Below are 26,729 nucleotides of genomic sequence, written 5' to 3' on the forward strand. Positions count from 1 at the left end.
AAGCACGGCTGCAATTCTCAAAGAAAAATTTACCCCCTACGGCTTGCAAGATTAAGTAATGGCGAATAATTTTTAGCATTTATTCGTCCCGATTGTTATAGCGATCTTTTAGTACAATCTTACATACAATCTATTGTAATGGTTTTATATACAGCGCTCTATTTCTCGAAGAAACGTGGGAACAAATGGAAACTGCATGAAAAAAATTTCCTCTCGATTTTTTTTTGTTTTCTTTTGTGGAGAAACATTATAAAATCTTAAACATGTACGTACAGGAACGCGACTTTTTACGACATAACGTCACGTTATCCATACAGAGTGCCGCGTTTAATAAACAGCACCGATACCCGGAAAATCGCACGCACCAAGATGTAGAACGACATTAAATAAGTGGTATTAAAAGTTGAACTTTCTACCCTTACGAGTTCTTCTCTATAGTATCACACTTTCCGCGAAAACAAGAAAACGTGATACCGCAGCCTTCGCGAGAGAGGACATCCAATCGGACGACGATAACATCCGCGAGCGCCGCCGGGACGTTATTCCGACTTCGGCTTCGCGTCCTCTTTGTAGTGCAGCAAGACGAGGGAGAACAGGAACACGCCGGCCATCATGGAGAACGCGCTTATGTAATACGGGAACGCGCTCGGTATGAAGCGTTCGTACTGCGTGTGCTGCAGCGGGCGCACCGAGACCTGCGTGGTGCTGTAAAGATGCGTCAGTCCGATGCGCGTGTAGTCCACCTTGAACTGGTACACCCCGTACACGTCGGGGATCTTAAACCTGCCCTCGTAGCGGCCGTTCCCCACCGGTTTCATGGTCATCCGCACGAACGGGTCGATCCGCACGAACTCCAGCTGCAGATCGTTCGTCTCGTAGGGCACCCAATTGCCGTTCGACAGCCGCTCGACCTCGATCGAGTACACCACGTCGTCCATGATCGTATACGCGGCCGGCGGCTGGGTCTCGCCGACTCGATGGTGATGAACGGACGACACGCGTATGACACCGTTCTCCTTGAACACCCACTGCGCTATCGCCTTGGCCACCACCTGATTGCCGGACTTCTCGTATCTCTTACCACCTGCGAGCACAATCGAGCTTGATCATTCATGTAGATCATTCCATATTGAGCAAAAATTATTAAAGATACTAATTTGTAGATATTTCAAAAGATAAATAAATTAATAAATCACGTTTTTCTCCCTAAAGAATTTAGTTCTAATTTTTTTACCTTGTCCTTTTTGAACTGGACTGGTGAATGCCTCGTCGCTGAAGAAAAATAGCGAGCCCGAGAACAAAACTCGGGCATTATTTCTCGCCTGCAGAGCCGCTATCAGCAGGGTATTTTTGCCAACGCCGTGTGGATACTCCTTGACCGGTTGATCCGGATAATAGGTGTACGCCGAGGTAGATGCTGACAATAAACGTAAAATTAAAGGATTATCCGTGTCCGCGATCAGTCCGGTTCCCTGGTACAACAACGGTGGGATGTCCTTGCTTCCGACGATAACCGGAGCGTCTATCAGATTCGCTGGATCTGCTACTATAGTGGTATGCTGGCCGCCGTCGGAAACATCGTAGTTCATGTGGTCGATCACCGTGGAGCCTTCCTCGTCTACCTCTAAGCCGCACTCCGAGGCCAATTCGTGTACGGCGTCGCCGGATTGCGAGGAGCCAGCGAGCAGTACGTTCCCACCGCCGTCTATAAACTCCGTTATCGCGTCCACGCTCAGAGCACCGCCAAACTCCTCCACCGTAGGTGCAAAGATTATCAGGTGTTTGTACAGATATTCGCCATATTTGGCGAGCTGCAAGGTTGGGTCGTCGGCCGACTTGAAAGTCAAGGCATAACCGCTGTCTGTAACAATTTAGAAATATATTATTTAATGTCATTAATTAATATCAATTGTTAAAAATGTAATAAACAATTATATTTAAAAAAAACGTACAAATAAGTCATATATCCGTAATTAGATAACACTGTAAATGTCATATTGTAAAAATAATTTTATACCGATTGCATTAAAATTGATAAGCGAATACTTGTATCATTCTTCGCTATTGATAAAATTAATGTTAAAATACTCAAATACGTATTTTATCTCGATAAATAGCATAAAAATTCTTCGAGAAGATCTGAAAACGGATCAATATTTTGCGTTTTGACGTGGCCTTCGTACACGGACGAGAAAAGACGGAAACATATCGAATTTGCTGTCAATTATCAATATCCACGCCCCTCGGACGTGGATTGATATTCCGCAAGCGCGTCTAACGTCCACGACGACGTGTATAGCGTGTAACGCACGCGAGAAACGCGGTGCCGAAGACAGCCGTCAGCGGCCCGGACTGTCGGCGACGATCAGAGAGATAAAAGACGAGGCGCCAGTTACCCTGCAACGTTTTGAAGAATATCGAATGGGTTTCCTTGATCGCGAGATTGTCCAGCAGGACGAGAATCGACCCGCCGGCGTTCGAGCCGGCGAACACAAGGAACAGGCAGAATAACCTCCCCACGAGCCTCATCGCGCACCACTTGTGACGAAAAATCCTGCCACGGGCCACGTCGAACGACGTCGACTCGCCGAAATGGCGCGTTCGCAAACGCGCAGGCCGCGGGCCTTTCTGGCCTAGAGTCCCTAGTCCCTATATAGGGACTCTTATGGCCGGCTAGCTCTCTTCCCGAATGTGCTTCGGGACGCGCAGAATATTACGGACTTTGTCCATTTCTACTAATGCAGATTTGACTTTAATTAATGCAGCTTAATTTATTTTTTAGCTTTCTCTAATTTTAAAAAGGTAGGTAGAAATGGTCATAGGAATTGTGAGAAAATTCTTAGAAGAAAATAAAAAGTAAATCCAACCGCGACATTAGACTGCGGTCTAATATCCAATTGGAGGATTCGTTTCCTAGGGACGAAAACGTCGCAGAATCTTCTGAACGCATCTGGCAGTTCATTGTTGAAAAATGCTAGGTTATATGCACGTGTTTATCGTTTCCGCATGGAGCAGTGATATAATTTTTCTACCGGCATAATTTATTAAGGTAATTTATATAAATGAAGACTTGGCATGTACGCGATTATAATTGCAATAAAACGATTGAAAGGAAAAAGATAATCTCTAACCTAGTGCAGCAACAGAAAACAGACAGTTAACCTAAAAGGACTTATTATGTTATAAGTTATATTATAGATATTAATTAATTGTAATTCTCTAATAACGATTTTTTTGATTAATTTTAGATAATAATTATTTGACATATTTTTAGATGACGCTGGAAAGTTTTCCTCGAGGAGGGAAGAAACCTCCTGGAATCAAGAGGCTTACAGATGCGGTAAATATATAATTTCACTTTTTATATTTTTGTTTTTGAGTTATTTAATTTAATTTAATTCCTTTTAAACTTATTTTAATTTATATATTTTAAAGAAGATTTAGGGAAAAAGTGTAACATTTTGTTATAGTAATCTATATTATTAAATTAATATGTGTATTGATATAGATATATAAGTAATATATTGGATATACTATATATATATATACTGGATATATATATAGGTATATTGGATATAGGTATATAAAATTTTTTTTTCAATATTGATATTTTATTTACATAAATTGTTACATAAAATTCAGCTACATGACACAACTGATAATAACACTTTTGTCCTAGCCGTTTGAGGAGAAGCTTAAATCCAAGAGGCATAAAACGCAAACGAAGAAAAGAAAAGATAACGCAATTGTAGAAGAAACAAATCTTATTCCCACCACTGCAGACCGACTATGTCAAACGATTCCACGCGAAGGACTGATTCTCCTTGGACGGGTTTCTGAAGTGTCGGAGTACCACTTGCTAGTGTCTCTACCGGGTGGATTTGTAGGACAGGTGCAAGCTACAGATCTCGGCCAATCGTACACAAATCTGTTGCAAGATATAATCGACGCAAAGGCCGTCCAGTCGAATGACTTCAAGCCCCTACCAGATTTGTTTAAACCTGGCGATTACGTGACGTGCTGCATCAAAAGTATAAATAACGAAAGCAAATGGTCCTGCAGTTTATCTATGGAGCCGCAGTTGATAAATCAAAATGTTAATACTAGTTATCTTGCGAAAGATACAAAGGTGGTTTGCACTGTCAAGAGCATAGAGGATCATGGCTATATAGTTGACACAGGCATAGCCAATGTTAGGGCATTTGTCGCTACTGAGGACATTGAGAAGGGAAAGCAATATTGTAAGTATAACTATAACTAATTCTCCGCATAATGTGTAACAATTTCGTTGCGTTCATTACAAAGTAATATTCATTACAAAATAATTTGTTAATATCATAAATTCTGTAGTTCCAGGCAGTCAACTCTTGTGTGCTGTCAAGGAAATAAAAACGGTAGATAACACGTCTGTCATCAAATTGTCGACTAAAAGGAAAAAGATCGACAGGATTAACTCACATGACGTAGTGTCTTTGGACGTTTTAGTGCCGGGAACAAAATTGCCTCTTTATGTAACAAAGGTGCTTTCCAATGGCCTGCAAGTTACGTTTGGGAAGGATAATGTTGGATTTATAAATCAAATTTACTTAAACAACCCTTTATCTACGTATGCAGATAATACGGAAGTGACCGGTACATTATTGTACATATTGCCAACGGTGAAATTAGCGTACTTTAGTCTGTTGGCTGACACGTCGGAAAAGGAGATGTTGCGCATAGGCGATATTGTAGAGAGAGCTAAAGTTCTGTACAGAGAATCCAGTGGGCTAATTCTCAAGTTATCTAAATCTGGGCTACGCGGATATATCTCTTTTCGAAGAACGAACGTCCCGTTTGCCAAGATTCCGACCGAATTCAAAGAAGGTTCCACACATAAATGCAGAATTCTCGCGTACAACTGGCTGGAGCACTTTTATGTCTGTACAATGGAGGAAGAAATTTTGAGGCAGAAATATTTCTCAGCTTTTGATCTTAATATTGGCGACGTTCTCACCGTGACCATCCATATCGAACCATCTAATTCCGTCATACATGCACAAGTCGGAAGGATTTGGGGAATTGTCCCGATTGAACACGTATCCGATAGCGGGTTGAGCGCTGTGCACAAATTGAAAGCCGGTGACAGCGTCGAGGCGAGAGTCCTGGATAAAGTTGATAATGACAATAAACGAGTGAAATTCACGCTGAAGCAGTCGCTAATAAAGAGTAAGTTGCCGGTTTTGCATCGTTTTGAGGATGCCAAATGCGGAAAAAAGTATCACGGTACGGTCAGCATGATAGATAAGAACGGCTTACTGGTGAGATTCTACGGAAAGGTAAAAGGATGGGTCCCACGCGGTACGTTGGACAGAGATACGCGTGATATGAATTGGAATTATTCCGTTGGCCAGACAGTTACGGTGTGCATTGAATCGGTGGAGAAGGACAACGGTAGAATGAAATTGAGAATCGTTTCCGAGGAAGAGAAGCAATCCGTTAGCTTCTCGATCGGAGAGATGGTCGAAGGGACCGTGACGGAATCGTCCATCAAAGGAATATATTTGATGATACGGAAAGAAGATGACGAAAACGTTGCGACGAGCTTCTTACCAGCGGGCCACATGGCTCCGTGCATCGAAGTCGGCAGCTTACTTGCGTCGAGATGCGCTCCCGGGGACGTGATCTCGGCTCTCGTGTTCGCCACAAAGCCGGCCGTAATATTGTCGCGCACTTTCGTGACCCAGGAGAAATACAGGAGCTTCGACTCGTTGAAAATAGGCGATTGCATTCCGTGCACGGTGCGATACATATTGCAGGACGGCGTGAGAGTTGTCTTGCCGATCGAAAATTACTCCAAGCTCGGATTTGTGTCGTACAAGAACGTCAGCAATTTCGAGGAATTGTACACGAATCAGATATTATTCGTTAAAATCACAGCAATCAACAAGCGAGAGAAAGAGCTCACTTTGACAATGTCGTTGAAAGACGTGTGGGAGAGTCCGTCTGAGTACGAGGTCAAGATGATGTCGGCGGTGGATATCTTGAGTTTGTACCTCAGCAAATTGTCGGAGTTGGCGAGGGCCACGTACTACGAGAGCAGGCCGATTTCGTCGGCGACTCTGGGTCAAAAAGTTACTGGCACCGTCAAGAACATAACTGAGCACGGTTTGGTGCTGCAGTTGAATGATCAGTTGATGGCCACCGTGCGCAAGGATCATTGTTTCGGCAATCCTCAAGTAGGGGACCAAGTGTTCGGTACGATCCTGTGGAAGAATTACGTCCACGAGCTCGCCGACGTGTCGTTGCTACCGAGAATAATAAACGGCATCAGCTCGAAGCAACGGATGCTGCCAGAATTGCCCACTGGAGTCACGTTAAAAGCAGAGATCCTGATGATCACCAAGTGGTTCATACTCGTCGTCGTGAAACGTAACGGCGCGGGATATCTGGCGGCACTGCCCGTCCGCCGACACGCGAACGACAATTCTCCCGATCTGACGCCTTACAGGGTCCACGCCAAGATTCGACTGTACGTTATAATGAAAGGGAGCGAGTCTGATATCGTCCCGATTTGCATGCTGAAGTCCGCATTCGAAACTCCAAAGAACACGATTACAGCGGGGCAATCTACTAGCAAGAAGGGACAATTGAAGAGGAAGGTGGTGTCTACGCCACACGATGTAGATCTTACAAATTTGTCAAAAAAAGCGCCGAAGGAAGTCCCGAAGGAAGCGCCGCAGAAAGCCTCGAAGAAATCGTTGAAGAAAAAAAATGAGAAGAAAGATGAAATTGAAGTCAACAAGGAGGAGATCAGAATAAAAGACATAGATGAGAATTCTGAATCGGCTGAAGATTCTGTCGACGAAGATGAAACGGAGGCGACTAAATCAGCGGGAAGATTGCGCGTTCCGGAGTGCGGATTTTCTTGGGACGAGAAGGCAAAATTAGCCGCTTCTGCCAGCGCTGAGACGTCCAGCGACGACGAGGAGGAGCCCGAAGAGGAGCCTAAACGGAAGAAGAAAAAGAAGCTGAGCGCGGCTGAGCGGCGGGAACAGGAACGGCAGAAGGAGCGCGAGATTCGCCAGCGGGAGGAAGCTCTGGCGAGCAATCAGGCACCCAGCTCCGTCGATCAGTTCGATAAATTGGTTTTGTCGAGCCCCGACAGCTCGTTAGTGTGGCTACAGTACATGGCGTATCATCTGCAAGCGACGGAGATCGACAAGGCGAGGGCGGTCGCGAGACGTGCCATCAAAACGATCAATTTCAGGGAGGAGAACGAACGGTTGAACGTGTGGAACGCGTGGCTGAATCTGGAGTCCAGATACGGCACCGCCGAGTCCCTGAACGACGTGTTCCAGGAGGCCGTGAAGACGAACGACGCGTACAAAGTGTACATGCACATGCTGACCGTACACGCGGACGCCGGTAGGAAGGCCGAGCTTGAGAAATTGATCAGTACCGTGATCGGCAAGTTCAGGCAAGATCCTCAGACGTGGATAGATTGCGGCGGTGCGTTGCTGAAAATTGGCATGAAAGAAAAGTCGCGGCAGATTATGCAACGGGCGTTACAATCTTTGCCCGTATCTCAGCGTAAGTACACAAGTCGTTTCCTCTTATTTTAGTGATAATAATCCTATATGTTTAAAATTGTGTGACTCGCGTTTGCAGACGTAAACTTGCTGGTGCGATTTGCGAATTTGGAGAACAAGCTGGGAGACAAGGAACGAGCGCAAACGTTATTCGAGAACATCCTGAGCTCTTATCCTAAACGTGTCGACGTGTGGTCGTGTTACGTCGATTGCCTGATCAAGTCCGAGAACATCGATCTAGCCAGGTACGTAGATTCTACGGTTTTACTACAAGTAACAGCGTGCGATAATAAATATACATTATTAGAACATATCTGTTTCAGGCCTGATTTCTTAGTTATTCAATAACGAAGTATAATTAACTAAGTATAATTACTGAATAAAATTTTATCTTGCGTTTGCAGGAAGGTGTTGGAACGGGCATGCGTCCAAACGCTTCCGCCGAGAAAGATGAAAACTCTCTTCACGAAATTTATAAATTTCGAGGAAAAGTACGGTACGCCCGAGGCTGTAGCTCGCGTGCGGCAGATGGCTGCCGATTACGTGGAGAAACATACATAATATGTTTCGTATTATAAAAAATGTTATCAATTTGATGCATACAGCGAGTAGGAAATTTCTCTATTATGTTATTATATTTCAACAGAATCCAGTATATCAATATTCTTCTTTTTTTTTTCTTCCTCTTCATGAATTTCCGACTCGAAATTTCATCCCCAGATTCAAAGGAGTAAATTTCATAATAGCGCAAGAATTATTTAAAATGTAGATGCCATGAGGAACATCATATCGTCTCGTCTTACAAGATACGCGATTGGTCGCTCTTTTTACATTAACAATGTTCAACAGAAAAAATAATTTGATAAGCGCTTCTTTATTACGATTGGTTTCCACACTTAGATCCAACGTGGAACTAAACGCAAGAACCAATTTATATTAAAGAATCACTAAGCGCTCACTGAGCTGTTTTTTCCGCTGAATGCATCCATTGGACCACAGCCATGCACTTACAGCGATCGATGTTTGGAGTTTTTTCCACTGGACCGACCAATCGGAAGGCCCTGTATTGAATTGGCGACGTGGACGATTTGGTGCCACTCCTGACAATCTTATGAGAAATAAGTTCGCATAATTTAAAATTTAGACGATTTGCTTAACATATTAATTTTATGACTTATTATCCTCTCTTTGAATCTTAAATACAGCAGACACATTTTACAAGATATAATATAAGCGTATAATTTAAAAAGAGACATGTACATATTTATTTTTATTACAAGTATAAATATTGTTTATAATGTTTAGTTCGACTCTATAACATTCCAATTATCAATTCAGCTTCTTAATCGTTAATTAATATATTGATTTTTCGGATATTCGAGCATTTTGTATCGCAGTTAATAGATCAGGAAAGCTCTTTAACAGAATTTGAAAATCTGTAGTATGCACAATATCTTCGAAGAATAATTTGATGAAATCTTCGGCATATTTCTTTAAATCTTTCCATTATGCAAATTTGCAATTTCTAACATGGATACAACATTCGTTACCGTTACATTATGTATCATACGTTGTTCGCACATTAATTTAAGATTTTTTATATCATATTTTTCAGCTAATGCAAACAATTGACGTAACATTACTACATTTATTTCTATTAGTGTAGATATACCACCAATTATTAAAGTAAATACTAATTCGTCCAAAACATTATGTTTTATATCAGTTACTTCTATTTCATATAGTTCCTATTTTCTTTACAAAAATTTTCGAAGTATTTACTTTGTGAACATAAAGCTTTATATATAAAAATACACTTATCGTCTATTAGAAATTTAATATGTTCTTAAGATTCTTTATCTATATTTAACAATTCCTTCACAATGTGTGTGTATAGGAAATACATTTACTAAATACATCAACGTACAGAGTGAACTCAAAACACATTGTAAAAGTGTATTATTGAAGACGAACGTTTCTTTTTCGTTTTTAAGTTTTGATATAGATAAAACACATATTCTTCTGCGAGCATCCGTAGAAAAAGTATTCAATGTTTCTGTCACCAGTACTTTACCAGTAGCAGTCTTTATAAAGATCAAAGAAGCTTTAATTAAATTCCTTCCTAGATCACGGACATAAAATTCTAGTAAACCCTCTTCATTTCTAACGCACATATCAAGACAAACAACAGTTTGAAATTATGTCGGCAACTAATTTGGGATAATTTTTCAGAACATGTCAGAAGTTATTGCCAATAGCCTATGTATGGTTGATTTTTTCCATCTTTACTCGCGTTCGACAATGACAAATGGTATCTTCAATCACGCTCATCATTATGGGTGTCTTCTTTATTGTCAGTTCTGCGTGCAATCGATCAAAAATTTATCGTTACAAAAATTTAATACATATCGTGAAATGTATATATTAATCAAATTTTCATGTATCGGATAGCGTATGTAAGTACAGTAAATGTTTTATGAAAAAGTCTATTCATACTGTAAATACTTAAAATTTAATGATAAAAATAAATCAAGATATTTTTCGAGAAAAGTTTCAGTTTAAATTAAGAGAAGTAAAGAATATATTTTTTGACGATGTTAGAGAACGATTTCACAAGTGACATTTTTCACGGAGATATGTCGTCTACACGTATAACTTATCAGCGAAATTGATCGGATTTCGAATTAAGAGGAGCTTAAATTTTGTATGCTCGCTTGGTCTCAGCAATTTTTGATTTAGCAGAGAAACGCTCGTGCAGGTATAAATTCCACATGCGAGTATCTATATTTTTGTAATTTTGCCGTCAAAACATAAACAAGTTTATATATTTTTTTCCCTTTAGGAATTTGTTTGGAATTAAAGGAATCCGATCAGGGTAAACAAATATTTATTAATTTATATATACGCATATGTTATTGAAACAGATATAACTGGGAATAATTAAAGCAACAATACATCTGCCAGAAAAAAATTAAAATTAAAATTAAATATTTAATACGACAATTTCTCCTCTCTTTCTCACTCTAATATATATATATATATATATATATATATATATATATATATATATAATTAATATAATTAATATAATTAATATTAATATGCCAACTTATTTATCCGGTAAACTGTGTGTAACGGTTAAAGAATAAGAAAGATATAATATTTATTTTCGATATAATATTTAGAAAGATATATTTATTTATTTATATATATATATATATATATATATATATATATATATACTAGAGTGAATTATATATATAAATTCACGTAAAGATTCATGGCACATCCGCACATATGCAATAATTATATGTCTAACACAGTATTGAAACAAGAAAATAAATATTATATCTTTCTTATTCTTTAACCGTTACACCCAGTTTACCGGATAAATAAGTTGGCATATTAATATTAATTTTAATATAAATAGCATAATATATAATTTTCAATATTTTTATACATATTGGCAGTGATTAAAAGCTTTTTTCGGCTATAAAATTTTAAAAAGCAACAATCGAACACAGACTGTACATTCTATATAGAAGTATTCTAGATAGAAATCTGTGATGTCTGTGAAAAAAGACTTGAGGTTATGTTTAGTTAGGTTAGGTTGATTTGTTTCGATCGAGCTTTTACGCCGGTATAAAACTGTAAAAAAATGGACGAAGAAAATGAAAATCCGGTAAAAAATGGCAATAGAGAGGAGAAGAAGGATTTGTGCAACGAGGCAATCAATGGCATCGTCCGCAGAGAGGATTTACATCCCTTTTTCGAACGTAGTGACCACAGCGTCAACAAGGTTCACTTTTCGGCGGTAAATATTTTCTGTGCAATATTTTCGTACGAATAAAACGAAAGAAAAGAGAACGTTGATGAAATACGTAATTTTACATATATCTGACAGCCCGGTGACATGTCCTCGAATATAAACGTTGATGTGTTCTGCATATTTTTATAACTGCAACAAATAATTGTACATTTGCATTACACTTTTTTTTGCACTCTAAATATTTTTTGTGCACAATCTCACATATTTTTACACGTAGAATATTTTCCTGGTGATAATTCGTATATTTTTGCGAGAATCAATTATCAGCGTAGGAGCAAATATTAAAATAAGAGAGACGTAAGGCCCTAATCGCATTGTTGTTGGGTTATCCATGCGAAACAGGTGCCCCAAATCTGCAGGGACGAGCCATGCCAGCTCGGAGTCGACGAGGCGGGTCGCGGCCCGGTCTTGGGCCCGATGGTATACGGAATCTCGTACTCCCCGTTGTCCCAGAAGCAGCTGCTGGTCGATCTGGGCTGCGCCGATTCCAAGAGCCTGACGGAGAAGAAACGCGACGAGATATTCGACGATATCTGCAAGCATAGGGACAGCATCGGCTGGGCGATCGACGTGATATCGCCCAACGTTATCGCCAACAGCATGTACCGTCGCACCAAGGTCTCGCTCAACGAGGTCTCCATGATGTCGGCTACGAATCTGATACGGGGAGCGATCGAGGCGGGCGTGAACGTCGCCGAGATCTACGTCGACACCGTCGGCAAGCCCGAGTCTTACCAGGCGCGGCTGGAAGGCGTGTTTCCCGGCGTCAAGATAGTCGTGGCGAAGAAGGCCGACGCGACCTATCCGATCGTCAGCGCGGCCAGCATATGCGCCAAGGTGTCGCGCGATCACGCGATACGCGCGTGGCGGTTCCGCGAGGGCGAGGGCATCGCGGCGGAGTACGGCAGCGGCTACCCCACCGATCCGGCGACGAAAAATTGGCTGGCCGCGAACGTGGACCAGGTGTTCGGCTTCCCGCAGCTCGTCCGCTTCAGCTGGTCCACCGCCGAACAGATTCTCGAGTCGAAAGCGTTCACGGTAGAGTGGGAAGAAACGGAGGAGACGGAGACCTCCAACGAGCAGAAGATTCTCAAGTTTTTCGCCAAGTCCCCGACTAAGTCGTCGTCGAACGTTCACGCGAAAAAACATCCATTCTTCACGGAACGCTGCCTGTTCAACGCGACTGTCTTATGATATTTGCTTTATGCTGATTCTCCGTCCCTTCCCGTTGCGGTCGTATAATGGGATTTTAAAGACTCTTAACTTAAGATATATATTTTAATAGGAATTATTATTATATACTTAGCTTGTAATATTCAGCAACAGTTTTTATAATTAATCGGGACATGTACGAGAAATTCGAGGTAAGAGCCGATTAAACGAACGTTTCGTATCGAAGATGCATAATAAAATATTTAACAATCACTCTCGATTGACTTTCATTACGGTTTTATTAGATCGATGTACAACACATGTCTGGAGAGATTTACGTGATTTACTAAAGAAAATATTTCTGCGGATTAGAGTTTAACGGATTATCCTTTTTCGTAACTTCCGTATTACCAGCGTTTTACCTTGGAACGTTAAATTAAAGACAAGTATATATATATATATCGTCCGGCTTACAATTTTATACGTTATATATATGTATATATGTACATATGTACAGAGAGCGTGTGTCCTTACAGCCTACCATAGATAAAAGAGCGTGGCAAGTTTTTTTTTTATATTTACGAAAAATCTTCTCTACACACCGTGCCACCGTGATTAATTAACAATTAGGAATGCTTAGCGTGAAAAGTTCGAAAAATCTTTGGTAAACGCACGCTACACAGTCACACACACGTCGTACAATTATTCCTAGGATATTATCTCGTTAACGTACGATTAATAGCGGACTAGATCGTTAAGGGCTACGGTACGGTGACGAACAGAAACGACGATTTGTTTTGTTTGCGTTGCGTCGACTGCCTGGGTTGTATGTACTAGATTCTCGAATCGTGTTTATTTTATTGATTTACAGAGGTGCGCGCATACACACACACGGCGGCGTCACTTATAAGTACAGCATCGCCGTGCGTCGCCCTCGTTTTCTTAACTAAATATCTGCCGTCCGAGGCGAATCGAGGGTGCGCAGTGTACCGACAAATTAATTTCATTGAGAATGAAGCGACATTTCCGAGGATATTTTTAAGTATCGAAATTTCTCATTAACGATCACTCGACGAACACCTGAAAGAATAACGATCGAGGATATTTTAAATATTCGCAAGCCGCGCGCACGCCGATGCCGAATTCGGGAATTTGCGGGAGAAAATTTCCTCCGTTTTTACACAGCTAAATCGTTAATGTTATATTGTCTTGAAACTCAGTAAAGCGCACTTGCGTTCTAGCGTTTCCAGACGCGGCACGGTTAATGAAAATTCAATAAAACGCGCGGACCCGCGCCACGGGTTTGAGAACGGGGGCAGGATACGCGCTAGCCGCACACAGCGGAATATTCACGAGAGACGAGGTGTATGTGTAACCCGAAGAGATCGATTTATGCACTTTACGCATGAGTCGCCGCGAGCAATGTAAAAAAGTCGCGGCTCCGAATTTTCACCGATAAACGACTGATATCGGTGTTGGCCAGGGCAATCCTTTCCCCCCCCGACGAATAGATATTACGAGTTGCGAACGGAACAACGGAGAGTCCGTCGTGTCTTTCGCGCACTGTAGACGTGAGACGTAGGTAATTCGTGTAACGTGAAAATCGAACGACCGAGTCGCCGCAAAATTTCCCGATAATTCTTTTATCGCCCTTGGAGAGAGAGAGAGAAAGAGAAAGAGAGATAGAGAGAGAGAAGAGAAAGAACCCATCTCGTTCGTTTACAACGAAAACTCCCTCTGAACGTTCGAGTATAAAGTCGTAACGTAGTTTCGATAGTGTGTCGTCTGTCTACGATTATTTACGTCGTCTCTAACTCCACTAATTGCAATTATAAAAAATATAAACAACACGGGTAATTTTATATTACGTAATCATATCGCATTACGGGGAGGGGGGGGGGCAGGGTTGGCGTTCCACAGGCCTGGGGGATGAGCACGAAGGGCGAGTGGTATCCTCGTTCCTTACCGCAGCATCAGGAGTCCCATGATCACCAGCACCACGCACGGCCCTAACGCTATGCTTCCGCTCGCTGGAAAAGAAAGAAAAAGAGAGAGGATAAACGTCGCGTTTCCCGAAGGCGCGGGGACATTACATTTTAAAAATTACGGAAAAATTCCAAGTTTCGACCTTCGAAGTTGAAGCTCGCGCGGCCAAGTGAATTTGGATAAAACGAATTTTGCGCTTAAGCGAATGCTGTAAAAGAAAAGTGGCCGAATTAAAAGGCGCAGTGACACCCAGAATCCGCGTGTCCGCGCGAAATTGGATTCTTAATCTTTCACATCGCTCTTCGCGCGCGAGTCCCCCCTCGTGATTCGGCACATGTTAACGAAATTCTCTTCCTTATTCCCTCGGAGCTGTCCCCCGAAGCGGGGTTTTGCGCGAAACGAGTTACGTGTTTACCCTTTGGCTTGCGCGATAGAACTAAAACAGCGTATCGGGGGAGAAACGACGTTGAGTTGCTAAACTATCTGCGCGTCAGGACGGGCCTCGAGTTGCGAGATGTTAACACCGAAAGGGCTGGGATCCATTATTTCGGTCGCTAAGCCCTCCTCACGCGCCCGCAAAGCCTATACTTTTTGCGGACGTGTAATCAATATTGACGACATGAACTTGTGAAAAACGTCAGTTTCCTTTTTATTTTTCACGAAGGCCCGAAAAGCGATTCTTACCCTCCTTTATACGCGCGGGATAGGTAAATGGCTCTTCAAGACGGACCCTCGTTTTCAATCCTGATATTAAAGTAAATAAAACGTCACTTGCGGAAAGTTAATATTTTGATATTTTAAAAACATCGCTTTAAACGAATTAATATTTAAACAAACATTTAATTAAAACTCGAATAGTATACGGGGAGGTAAAATTTGCGTCGTTTAATTTTATTTATCAAGCTTTGACCCGCAATTTCTGTTTATTCTCGCATCACGTTTCACGTTAAAATATTGTTAAGGGACATTTAAATGCAAATTAGGTTTATATCTCGAATAATTGAGCTTCAATTTAAAGGGGAAAGAATTTTCCCTTTTAAAATTTTTTGATCCATCTCTCTCTTCTACGGAGGGTTAACAAGGGCAGCTAAATTAAAAGACGCGACAAAGAAATCCCGGTGTTCGTGCGGCGGAACAGACATTTCGCCCTTGTCGCTACGTCATCTCCCCCCTTTAGTCAAGGGCCGGCCGGGCGGGGCCGGGGAGAGATTTCTTTTTTTACCTAGGATATGCTCGGCGTGCGTGTGCCCTTGCGCCCTTGTCTCCCTGCTCTCCATTACCGGTATCTTCAGAGGCCTCTCACCCTCTATGCTGAGCTCATTCGATTTCCAATACACGGTATATATCCTCGCCAGGCATTTGATCTTCAAGTCTCCCTTCTTGAAGTGCTTCGAGCGCAGACGGAACTCTAGACCGAGTGTGGAGGTTTCCAGATCGTTCCGGTCCACGACGACGGGGTGGAGCTTCAAGAACTGCTGCTCGACCTAATCGAAGTGAAGAAGCGGGACTGTATATTCTCTCTCTCGACTCTGACCGATGATGACGGTGATGACGGCACGGACGTTCCCTTCGACGTAACGCCCGCGCCGTCAGTAATATTTGCGTGCGCGTAATAGTCATCGTTATTTAAATCTCTTGCGGTAAATTGACGACGTGCCTCTAAAATTTTCATATCTATCTTTTCTGGAAGAATATATCGACGTCGCAGGTATCCTTTCTCATTTTTAAACAGGAATTTTAAACTGAAATTTTAAACAAAAAGACCAGACGAGTGAAAATCAGTGGACCGGTTCACTCAGTTGAAATGTTAAATTGGAATCGGGACAAGATAATGTTCTATTCAATAAGCGAAGAAGATATGAGCGCTGCTGAATTTCTAGATACACGGGATTATCTTGAAAAACAATTTTAATGTGTTCTTAAGACATATATTATTTTCCTTTTTCTTCAAAAAAATAAAATGTAATAACGTCGTCGGTGCTTATCATCGCAAATTAAATACACTGCATTATCTGTCTAATCTACTTCGTTCCAAGAAAATTGACTCTTGACCTGCGAGTTCCCTGAGAGGCACTATATAAACTTTTAATATCGTTCAGCAGAAGATTGTTATCTCTCTCATTAAATTTTGTTGCAACTTCTGTGACAAAAATTAAGAAGCGCCCTAACATACAACGCTAATTCTTATCACGATAATGGAATTATTCAACGTTTCATTTCTTCGGTCGCGTTTCAACGTTTCCCCACGTTATAGACGGCGAATTTCATCTTTCTCACAATTTCGGAAGACAAAGATCGTACAACAAACACCGGGCAATAAGGATTATCCCCGAATTATCTAAGATTATCGATTCGAGTACCGATTAAATGTAATCCCAATTTTAATAACCCGCGAAGTAATGCGAACGCTGCAAAGGCTAATCAGGCAATTTTGAGTGCGCGCAAGCGTCCGCTCGCAACACCCGAAGATTAATTACCCAAGAACCAATTATTTGTTCGCGTGTGAAAAATGAGAAAGTGCGCGCGCGCGCGCCATAGAATGCACTTTGCAAAATTAATCCTCGAGCTTTGTTAGCGCGTAATCGCGGATCAACAAGACATTAGCGGTCACGTCGGTGGTCGCTGCAGAGGTGCGTTATTTTTGCGAAAGAACGAAATTCGCCGCGAAGGGCGAAGAAACTTTTCACAACGCTCAAAAGAGGGGAAGAGGGAAGGGAAGAGAGAGAGAGGAAACTGTTATGACTTTTCCTCGTCGCGTAGTTATATCAAAGTGCCTTTTACGGACGTAATCTTGTGGCACGTGTATCACAATGTCGGTAAAACATGATGTATTATGAGAAAAAAGTCCTTATTAAGATAGACGTGAAGATTTAACTTTGACACTTGTAGGAACATCTGACGAATATTTTAGCAGCGGAATCCTCGATCCGTGAGAAGTGAAGTGGATTTTGCTTCAGTCAAACATTAATTTAAAACTTAATTATAATTACACATATAAAAGATTTTATATATAAATATATATGACGGGGAATAAAAAAATAATGGAATATTGAATCTTCCAATTGAAGGGTATAACGGAAGAAAAAGATCAAAGTCTACTTTTTGTCGAAATTGATCCGATCATGTCATCTTATGACATTTTTAACGGACTTTCATAATTCTTATCTGTTTTGATCAAGAACAGTTACAATTTATTGGAAATAAAGCCGAAAGATGTAAGCTGTGGAAAAACCATCAGAGTCCAACATACGATATAAACACTAAATAAACACTATACCGATATTCACTGTCAGTACATTTTACAACAGCTTCCTAAGATATCTGATGTCTTGAAACTTTAAATTGCGTTTTTCTCGAAATTACTCCCGGATGGACATCGATCGTTTTTCCCCTGTACCCTTCAACTATTATATCTCGGAAAAAATCGAGATAATAATTGAGCTTATTTTCTTCCTCGGAAAATTGAGAAACAATTTAAATTAGATACGCAACGCATAGAAATACGTTCCTATTAGTAACGATACAACTATAGTTTGAATATTCGCAGATAAGGCCTCTCTTCCTGTAGCTCTTGCTCAACTGCATCGTGCGTGAACGCGCGCGAATCCCTAGACTACTCTAGACGGATTTGTCGGGATCGTGGCTTATCTCGGACGTCGGATGACGTCGCCGCGAAACTTTTACGCTTCCGACAGCCTGAGAAGACATTCACGGTTGCGGTACGCAAGCAGAGAGGGAGAGAGAGAGAGAGAGAGAGAAAGGGAGGGAGAGAGAGAGTAAGAGAGACACTTTGCGTCTCGAGCACTCACGGGGTCGCCGTTGATGAACCAGCTGAGCGTGGCATGTGGCTTCGACTTCGCCGAAGTGCAGTTGAACCGCACGACGTCGCCGACTTGATAACGATGTTTCCCCGTAACGGGTCGGCCCGTGATAACCGGCTCGTCCTCCGGCAAGGCTGGAAAATATGTAGATGCACGTAAAATAATCTGCTGTGACAAAAAGGACGTGATGCTCTTCGATTAGACCCGAGCGACGGGGGCTTTTAACTTGCGCGCGCGCGCGCGCGCGCCCGCTCGAATATTTTAACGCAATACCGCTCGAACCGTAATTTTGTTGCGGTGAGCTTAACTTGTTTACGCTTACCGGCGCGGAAATTTTAATGGAGTAACACTTCGCCGTAATCATTGCACTCGATATAACGCATTTAACTTTATATACACTATACATATATAGGTATATGTATATGAACGTGCGCGGGGGAATGACCGGTTGGCTGGCGCAAAAAACTCTAGCGATCGAGATCTTGTCCCCCACGGCAAAGAGAATAAATAATCGAATCCGTTCTGTGGATTAAAAATATTGGATGGAAAATCAGTGGCGGATTCTTATTTAGACTTAAACGGCTTTGGAGGTTCCGCATAGTTGTTGTGGAAAAATCCAACCCAGTCGACATTTCTCGTACGCCGCGATATTATTAATCAAGACTTCAATTTGTGAAGAATGTTGCGCGAGAGCGGTTGGTATAATACTCAAGCTCGGAGTGATTATTGAAAATGAAAGGGCACGGGTGGATTTTACAGCAATAAATTTAATTCAGTTCGTGGGAAAATTGCGATAAATAACTGTGCGAATATCGGTTTCGAGTTTGTCAATGAAGGGAAACGCTCCGCTGCTGGGTGCGCGCGCGCGACGATAATAAGGCAAGATTAACGAAAAACGCTTCGTTAATTCGAGCGAGAGTTATGGTCGAAAGTCCACAGACGCATTATACCGCCGCGGGATAAATCGTCAGTGATTCGTCACCGATCGTAGGTCGATATTTTTGAGGAGGTCGTCCCAGATAACGTTCCCTCTCACAGATCAAAGCCGACGCGACGTTAATTAACTCCTCGCGTTAAGTGGCTTATGAAATCTTCAAAGCCACAAAAGCTAAAATTCCTAATCCCGCGGCGGGAAAATCCTCTCTACTGCTGCTGCTTCTTCTTCTTGAACGGCGCGAAACCGAAATCCCTTCGTTAAATGGCACGTATAAATCTTTGTCTCGGAATTAAACCGCTTCAAGTCATATCTCACACCGGACCGTGATAAATCTCCTTTTTTTTTCGCGATTTGATTTTAATTCGAACGCGAATAAAATCACGATTAGTCGGACGCAATTTCCTTTTTTTCGCCCCCTTTTTCTCGCTCGGCGCGCGATAACAACAACAACATTTGCCCGCGGATAACGAGAATCGAGGCGAGGAAGAAGACGTCTCTCGCGGGGGGATAAGACGCGAGGCAATATCCCCCAAGTTTGCGGAGGCCCGGATGGCGCGTTATTGCGCGCGATTTCTTCGAACGATAAAACTCTTCTCTTAATTAATACGAGTCCACTCGCCGTCGCTGCTTACCGATTACCATCATATCCGAATGATCGGAGACGGTCTGGAAGGACGGCGCCTCCGCCGAAACCTCGCATCTGTAGCGTCCCGTGCTCATGAGGTTCACGGAACGTAGGACGACCGTTCGTTGACTGGACTCGTGAAGCTGAAAGAGACAAAAGAGGATGGGTCGCGGACATAATAGCCAATTCGTCAAGCTGAAAACTGCCGCGAACCGACTCGGGCAAGATACATGGGGCTAGAAATTAAAATCTTCTCTAATGCAATTTGTTCATTCCATCTAACCGAGAGAAATAGAAAAGAAAGAGGTGGGGAAAAAAAAATCACGTGAAATTTCGATCATCTCATATTAGAATTAAACCGCTATTTCCACAAAATGTCCACCCATTAATTCCTTATATCGCGAACGGTAAATTCCGCGCTTCCAACATTAGTTTCCAGGAACGACCCGGATTAAGTGTCTGATTTTTATTTCGCCTCTCTAAATCTCGATGAATGAACGAATGAAATCGAGAGAAAGAGAGAGAGAGATATATATGTATTCGTATATTCGTCTTTCGCGCGAAATGGCGCCTCCCTCCGACAACTTTCGTCGAAATTTCCCCGCTGCCGTAGCCCAGTGAATCACCCATCACCCATTCGAGCACGTACAGAGAAGGCTCGTTCCACCAGCGTAGTTTTCGTACCGCGGGACTGGAATTTTTTCGTATCACTCAATGGCGTGGAAAACCGAGCGAGTGATATAGTCGACGAGGAATTGAAATTATTGGAAATATCATTAACCCAAAAGAGGGAGGACGCGACTATAGGAGGAGGGGGAGGGGGAGTGGCGAGGAAAAGCGACTCCCCCTCGGGATCAATTTGTAATGCGTTATCTTTTGCGTCGGCGACGGCGACGGCGACGACAACGACGACGAAAGGCAATTTTAGACGTGCCCCCGCGACGACGGTCGACGACACGCTTAACGAACAACGTCCCCCAACATTAAATTAGTTTCGCGAAGAACGCGGGAAGGGAGGACGGACGGAGGGAGAGAGAGGGGAGTCGGGTCATCGTCGTCGGCATCCTCGCAATTTTCATCTCCGCGCGGCGGGGCGCGCGCGCATTTCACGATTCATTATACTAATCGATGTAATTATAAACAGCGATAACGACCGGGTAGACCGATAATTTCTAAGGGCGCTCCCGAGCGCCAATCTCGCGCGGTGATTAATGTTAATATTAAGGCTCATTATGACCAAGATCGCGTGCCGGTGCGGTCGCCTCCCGTCTTTGTTTATTCGACGCTCGGCGCGCGTAATGCAGCATTAATCCGACGTCTTGACGTGAATGGAAAGCCATTTCGGCCACGCGCGCGCCCCAAGACGGGGGAATTTCGGTTGTGGGGCCGCTTCCGCATGCGATACTCTATTTATTTATGTACCAGGAAACCCGCGAAGAAGCTCCTGTTGCAGACGTCGCTCATAACTGCGGCAACGTCTCCCGTGGGAGAGACTTCAAACTAGAATTTCGAAAATGTGACGTTTACGACTTTTATTATTGCCAAGTCTGTGTGTGTGTGTGTGTGTGTGTGTGTGTGTGTGTGTGTGTGTGTGTGTGGGCGCGCGCGCGCATATGTTTTTATTACCCTTTCCATCGCGCGCGGCTTGCATGTGCACGTTCCCGCGTAGCGAAATTTCTGCCGCTCGTCGATCGCATCGGTCGTATTTTCAAACTAGTTCACAATTTGCCCTCCTATTTGTTTTCCTAACGGGAAAAATATCCCAGAGCGAACGGCGGGACGAAGCGACACAAATATGAGGGCAGGAGACGCGGGATAGTTACGCCGTCGAGTAAGTACCGGGGAGTCGGGATTTTCCCTCCCCTCGTGATTGACGCGCATTTAAGAATCCAAGTCCGTACGCGCGACCGAAAGTGGGTCAATCATGACGCCACTCCCAGGGGAAAGGAACGCCTCCGCCGGGAACTCTCTCCGACGGAAAACGGCCGGGAATCAAAACACCGTGCACTCTCCCCGGGAGCCCTGCTTCTTTTTCCGGGGGTTTCAATCGTAGGTGCGCGCGTTTAAGGGGCGATTCACGACGATCAATCGGGCCCGCACGTACACACGTCGGGTACGCGAAGCGCGAGATATTGGATAAGGGTTCGACGCGAGAACGAGCGGAGAGTCGTATTCGACCTCGAGAGACCCCGAAGAAATGGCCGAGTCTTATGTACAAGTCACGGATTTTTATGCCGTTTTTATGTCGAACCCTTCCGATTTTGTTCGTCGGAGAGTGCGGAATGTTTGAGGAACGAGGAAAATCTTAGCCCATTTTTTAACGCGATGGAGAGATCATATGACTCCGACATATAGGCCTTGCATAGATTACGAACTTTGATTCATTCTTTCTTGATTCGGCTTTTCGTTGATTAAAGTTTCACGCGAAAAACAAGAGGAAGGGACGGGGGCAGGTGTGGGCAAGAGGGAGAGAGATAGAAAATAGTTAGCAATCCTTACGACTGCCGTGACACCGGGATGGACGAACTTCAGAGCAGGTGGCTTCTCCTGGGGTACGAATCGGTAGAACTCGTTGCCGTCCTTGTACCACTTGACCGAGTACAGCTTCTCGCCATCCAGATTAAAGTTGCACTCAAGGCTTACATTTTGCCCGAGCACCGCGTGCTGCGGCACTATCAGGTCCAGCATCCTCAGGCCGTTTGTTTCTGCAACACGGACACAAACAAGAGGCGGATGGTGAGATCGGAGAAAAGATCATAAGAGCGGTATACGCTTTTGTGTTGAACGTTACGCGAATGCGCGCGCGAGGGCAACGGGTTTTCAACGGTAAGATCTTGCTTAAGGAAATTAAACTAGACACGGGTAATTGGAGTAACAGTTTTCCCAGCTGTTTTTGTGGAACATTTAATTCTATTGTTGAAAACAAATATCAGGTGGAAGAGTAATAGCAGTGCGCAATTAAAACGGCGGAGGAGAATATAGAGGATGTATGTTGTCGCATTTCGGAGATTCACGGCGTTCTAATTTAGAATAATTCTTCTCCTCATAAAGATTAATATAAATCAAAGATTCTTCCATTTTCAAAATTAATTTTCTTAAATTTTTTAATCTTTATCATTGTTTGCTAAGATCTTTTTTATTTATCTTTTTTATTCCTGGCTTAAAAAATTCGATCAACTTACTGTTAGTGTAAATTTATAACAGTTCATAAAAAAATTACTTAAAACGCTTAAATTAATTAAATCGTTTATTCGATTGTTCAATTAGCCTTCTTTGTTACGGATCAAAATAATTTTTGCTAATTTAATGCAATCAAATTATAAGATAATCGCTACTCCAACTTTAAATAAAAGGATTTTTATTATACACAGAAAGAGATAAGAAAATTGAATTATTCGATCCAATTATAATTCATATTATGTCATATTATGTCATATTGTGTCAAAGTCAAAAACTTTAATGAAATGCTTTTCAAATAGTGTGAGAATAATAGATGCATCGTCGTTCAAAAATATGTGACGGATCTAAAGTACTCCTTTTTTTCGACAACATACTTAAAACTCGAGCGCGTAACCTAAGGAAGATCGCGATCCCTTTTCGCGAAATGCACGACGTTCGGGTGATGTCACTTGAAGAGGGAAAGGAGATCAAAGGAGCCGCGAGAGACGCTGCGGCGACGAGGGAGAACGAGAAGCTGCGACACGCGTCTGTCTTTTCTGAGGATGGCTCCAACGATTCGAATCACCGAGAATATTCCGCGAGAATAGTATGTAATCCACCGAAACCTACCGTGTGCTTCTAGGAGAAACAGAGAAAGGGGAAAGGGGGGGGGGAGAGGGAGAGACAATCTGCGGCGAAAGCGTCGACAGAGCCCAAGAGCAGGAGGATGATGACGATAACGTCAGGTAAACAGGTGGTTGCCGCGAACAACGACGACGTCTACGACGTTTATAAACAAGGTATTAATTTCTTGACATATGCTCTTGTTCGAGAGCAAGCCGAATTAAATGTTTACTTTGGAATGTGTATCTCTCGCGATTCTATAGTTATCGACGACACTGATTATTATTATTAGGCGAAAAATAGGACATTTCGCTCCATAGTATGAGATATGTATTTTGAAAATAACTCCGTGAGATATTGATTAATGATATTACGAGACTAAACGTTTCATAAATTTTAAATATTGAAGGAAGGAAACTAAAAGTATCGGTAAAAAATGAATTATTGAGCGAACGTATACGTGTCTATATGTGTGCGTCACAAAAATCTGGAACTCTTATTTCTGTACTTTATTAAGTTATTCCTTTTATAAAGTAGATCTTTTTTGATTAATGCGATAACGTTAATCAATTCATAACTTTTATAATTCTGGTTCTGGTATACAACTGGAGAAGTTAAGTAATGAGAGAAGAGCTTTTTTTTTTCATTTTAATTTAATATTCCACAATACAGCGGCTTCTGAGTCACCGTATAAATTTTAATGGGAGACGTCAATAATATGAGCTGCGCGGAGCTGCTTCAAAGCACCCGGCTTGGAATTTCCAGTGCAGCGGGTTAAGTGAAAATGTACTTTTGATTGCCGCCTTTACGGTGGACAGAGGATAAGTACAAGGGATAAGCACAAAGGATAAGCGCAGGGAATAAGTGCGAGCATGGGCGCCGCGCCGGAATTTTTTTCCCACCGACTTCCTTGCTTCTCTCCTCATGATTATTATTTCAATTATCTTGCTAATAGCGCACAGTAAAATTTCCCTGCCTCCATAACAAGAGTTTCATGAAAATTATAATGAAGCGGTGAATTTTCCAACCGGACTTTTTTTTCCTCCTCTCGTGGCACCGTGGAAAAACCAGGAAGAAGACCGTGTCTCGGCGCCCATGACCGCGCCGTGCAATTTCTGAAACGACAAGGGATAAGAAATAATTCCTGCGCTTCGTTACGTCCGCGCATTGCGAAGACGAGGAAACTGGCTTATAGCTTCCGGCAGGGTGACCATATTTTCCTGCAAGTAGGACAATAGCAACGGTATAAAACCGAGAGACCATCCCCAGAATTGCAAACTCTATTCAATTAAATTATGAGGATTAAAGTTAATTTAACTGATAAATTAAAGAAAAACCTCTCGCCTTCGCCTCTCGCCTTCGTGAACGTAGACAACGGTAGGTATATAAAGTGAAGAATCAATTTTCGGTCTTTTCACACACATTCCCTTTCGCGTTCTTTCTGGAGCCTCTAGACTTCAAGGGCGGAATGTATGTCACTATAGCGAAGTGCAGTCGTATTACGGCAATGCGTGACACGAATAATCGTGGGAGCCGTTGGATCACGTTGCGCGTCGAAACAAACGGTCGAATTCTCACACGCGTGTCCACGCGTATTTACCCGCACAAAGGAAGTGCGTGCTACATCGAGAACCGAGTTATATATCGATACCGTGTCGTCTTTTTTTCCGTTCCTACTGTTACGTCCCATTTAAAACGAAACTTTCGCTCCAAATTCATTCGCAGAAGCCGCGGTACTATGGTAAATCGAAATAAAAATAAAATTTGAGATATCAATGTAAGAAATATTGCCTATATCGCAAACACGGTGCTTAACGTATCCCGAGAACTCATTTAAAAACATTAATAAATAAAATATTGAATCACATTAAAAGAAGATTATCAGAAGGATAATCAGAAATAATTGCATAAAATTTGAAACATAAGCTCTTTTATAAATAATGTCAGTATGAATTTTTTACATTTTTTCACCGATCAGTTTTTGAACATTTATAACAAGATTTTTTACATGGTTTCTAATAAGGAACTCGATACTGCATATCAATTTATCCTGAGAACTCATTTAAAAACATCAATAAATAAAATATTGAATTACATTAAAAGAAGATTATCAGAAGGATAATCAGAAATAATTGCATAAAATTTGAAACATAAGCTCTTTTATAAATAATGTCAGTATGAATTTTTTACATTTTTTCACTGATCAGTTTTTGAACATTTATAACAAGATTTTTTACATGGTTTCTAATAAGGAACTCGATTCTGCATATCAATTTATTAACAAAAATAACTATTAAAAATTAAACAAATTTATGTTTAACATATAAAAAATATCATACTAAAAGTGCCTTGAAAGATTTGAAAAATATGGCCACATTTCTTGCAATATTAAAATTTGCACCGCGATAGTGAATCGCAGTAATAAATCGATATGAAAACGTACATTCAATCGAAATGTATTTAAATAGGATAACAAAAACTCAGCACAAAATAGATAGACTTTTTTTATGTCACATCTCAAATTTTTTGTTTCAAGTGCTTCGCTGTATAAAATGCACATCATAAAGAATTACGCATTATTATGTATACAATTTTTACCGTGATGACATAAAAAAATCTCAAGCTTTGTTATAAATGTTCTCAAAAACTGACCGGTAAGAAAAATTTAAAAAAAAATTAACATGCTGACATTTATAAAAGAGCTTATGTTTTATAAATTTAAATGTTACGCAATATTCTCAACGTTTTTAATTTTCTTCAAAACCTCCTTAAATAGACGCCATTAATTAGTGTCTTTGATTTTCTGTTGTATTTTTTTCCCCCTCGCTCCAGGAATAGTTGGCCAAATTAGCTGAACCGCTAATTTGCGGCGTCAGAGTTAATGCAATTGTCACGAATGATATTTCCGCGTTTAAACGGGATCGAATACGGTTTCGCTAACGGCATTATCGGTTTTTTGTCAGCAGAAATCTATTCCAATCGTAAACATAATTGATTGCATTATGCTCTCTGTATTCCAGAATTATCC

The 26,729-nt window shown here is 41.8% G+C and overlaps 4 protein-coding genes across 9 annotated transcripts in view; 2 read left to right on the forward strand and 2 right to left on the reverse strand.

The window, feature by feature from the left end:
- Positions 1-66: 66 nt before the first annotated feature.
- Ost48 (dolichyl-diphosphooligosaccharide--protein glycosyltransferase non-catalytic subunit Ost48) lies at positions 67-2,580 on the reverse strand. Its single transcript, XM_071784366.1, has 3 exons — positions 2,397-2,580; positions 1,235-1,861; positions 67-1,084 (listed from the first exon to the last, which is right to left on the reverse strand). Exons 1-3 carry the CDS (start codon positions 2,527-2,529, stop codon positions 540-542), a joined length of 1,305 nt encoding a protein of 434 aa, XP_071640467.1. The 5' UTR covers positions 2,530-2,580; the 3' UTR covers positions 67-539.
- Positions 2,581-2,865: 285 nt separating this feature from the next.
- Positions 2,866-10,118, forward strand: Rrp5 (Ribosomal RNA Processing 5). Its single transcript, XM_071784652.1, has 6 exons — positions 2,866-3,049; positions 3,275-3,340; positions 3,680-4,241; positions 4,351-7,569; positions 7,648-7,813; positions 7,973-10,118. The coding sequence occupies exons 2-6, from the start codon at positions 3,275-3,277 to the stop codon at positions 8,127-8,129; spliced, it is 4,170 nt and encodes a 1,389-aa protein (XP_071640753.1). The 5' UTR covers positions 2,866-3,049; the 3' UTR covers positions 8,130-10,118.
- A 919-nt stretch (positions 10,119-11,037) lies between these two features.
- Positions 11,038-12,822, forward strand: LOC139816864 (ribonuclease H2 subunit A). Its single transcript, XM_071784654.1, has 2 exons — positions 11,038-11,382; positions 11,740-12,822. The coding sequence occupies exons 1-2, from the start codon at positions 11,227-11,229 to the stop codon at positions 12,589-12,591; spliced, it is 1,008 nt and encodes a 335-aa protein (XP_071640755.1). The 5' UTR covers positions 11,038-11,226; the 3' UTR covers positions 12,592-12,822.
- Positions 12,823-12,829: 7 nt separating this feature from the next.
- Positions 12,830-26,729, reverse strand: part of LOC139816866 (uncharacterized) — a 184,404-nt gene continuing 170,504 nt past the window's right edge. For all 6 annotated transcript variants that reach the window (XM_071784661.1, XM_071784660.1, XM_071784658.1 and 3 more), the window contains 5 exons: positions 22,418-22,623; positions 19,926-20,061; positions 18,345-18,490; positions 15,758-16,019; positions 12,830-14,579 (listed from right to left, as the gene is read on the reverse strand). In XM_071784661.1, the coding sequence (XP_071640762.1) occupies positions 14,512-14,579; positions 15,758-16,019; positions 18,345-18,490; positions 19,926-20,061; positions 22,418-22,623 (818 nt within the window). In that variant the 3' untranslated portion in view covers positions 12,830-14,511. The remainder of the gene's footprint in view (positions 14,580-15,757; positions 16,020-18,344; positions 18,491-19,925; positions 20,062-22,417; positions 22,624-26,729) is intronic.

Source organism: Temnothorax longispinosus, chromosome 7 (genome assembly GCF_030848805.1).
Source record: "Temnothorax longispinosus isolate EJ_2023e chromosome 7, Tlon_JGU_v1, whole genome shotgun sequence".
Lineage (NCBI taxonomy): Eukaryota > Metazoa > Arthropoda > Insecta > Hymenoptera > Formicidae > Temnothorax > Temnothorax longispinosus.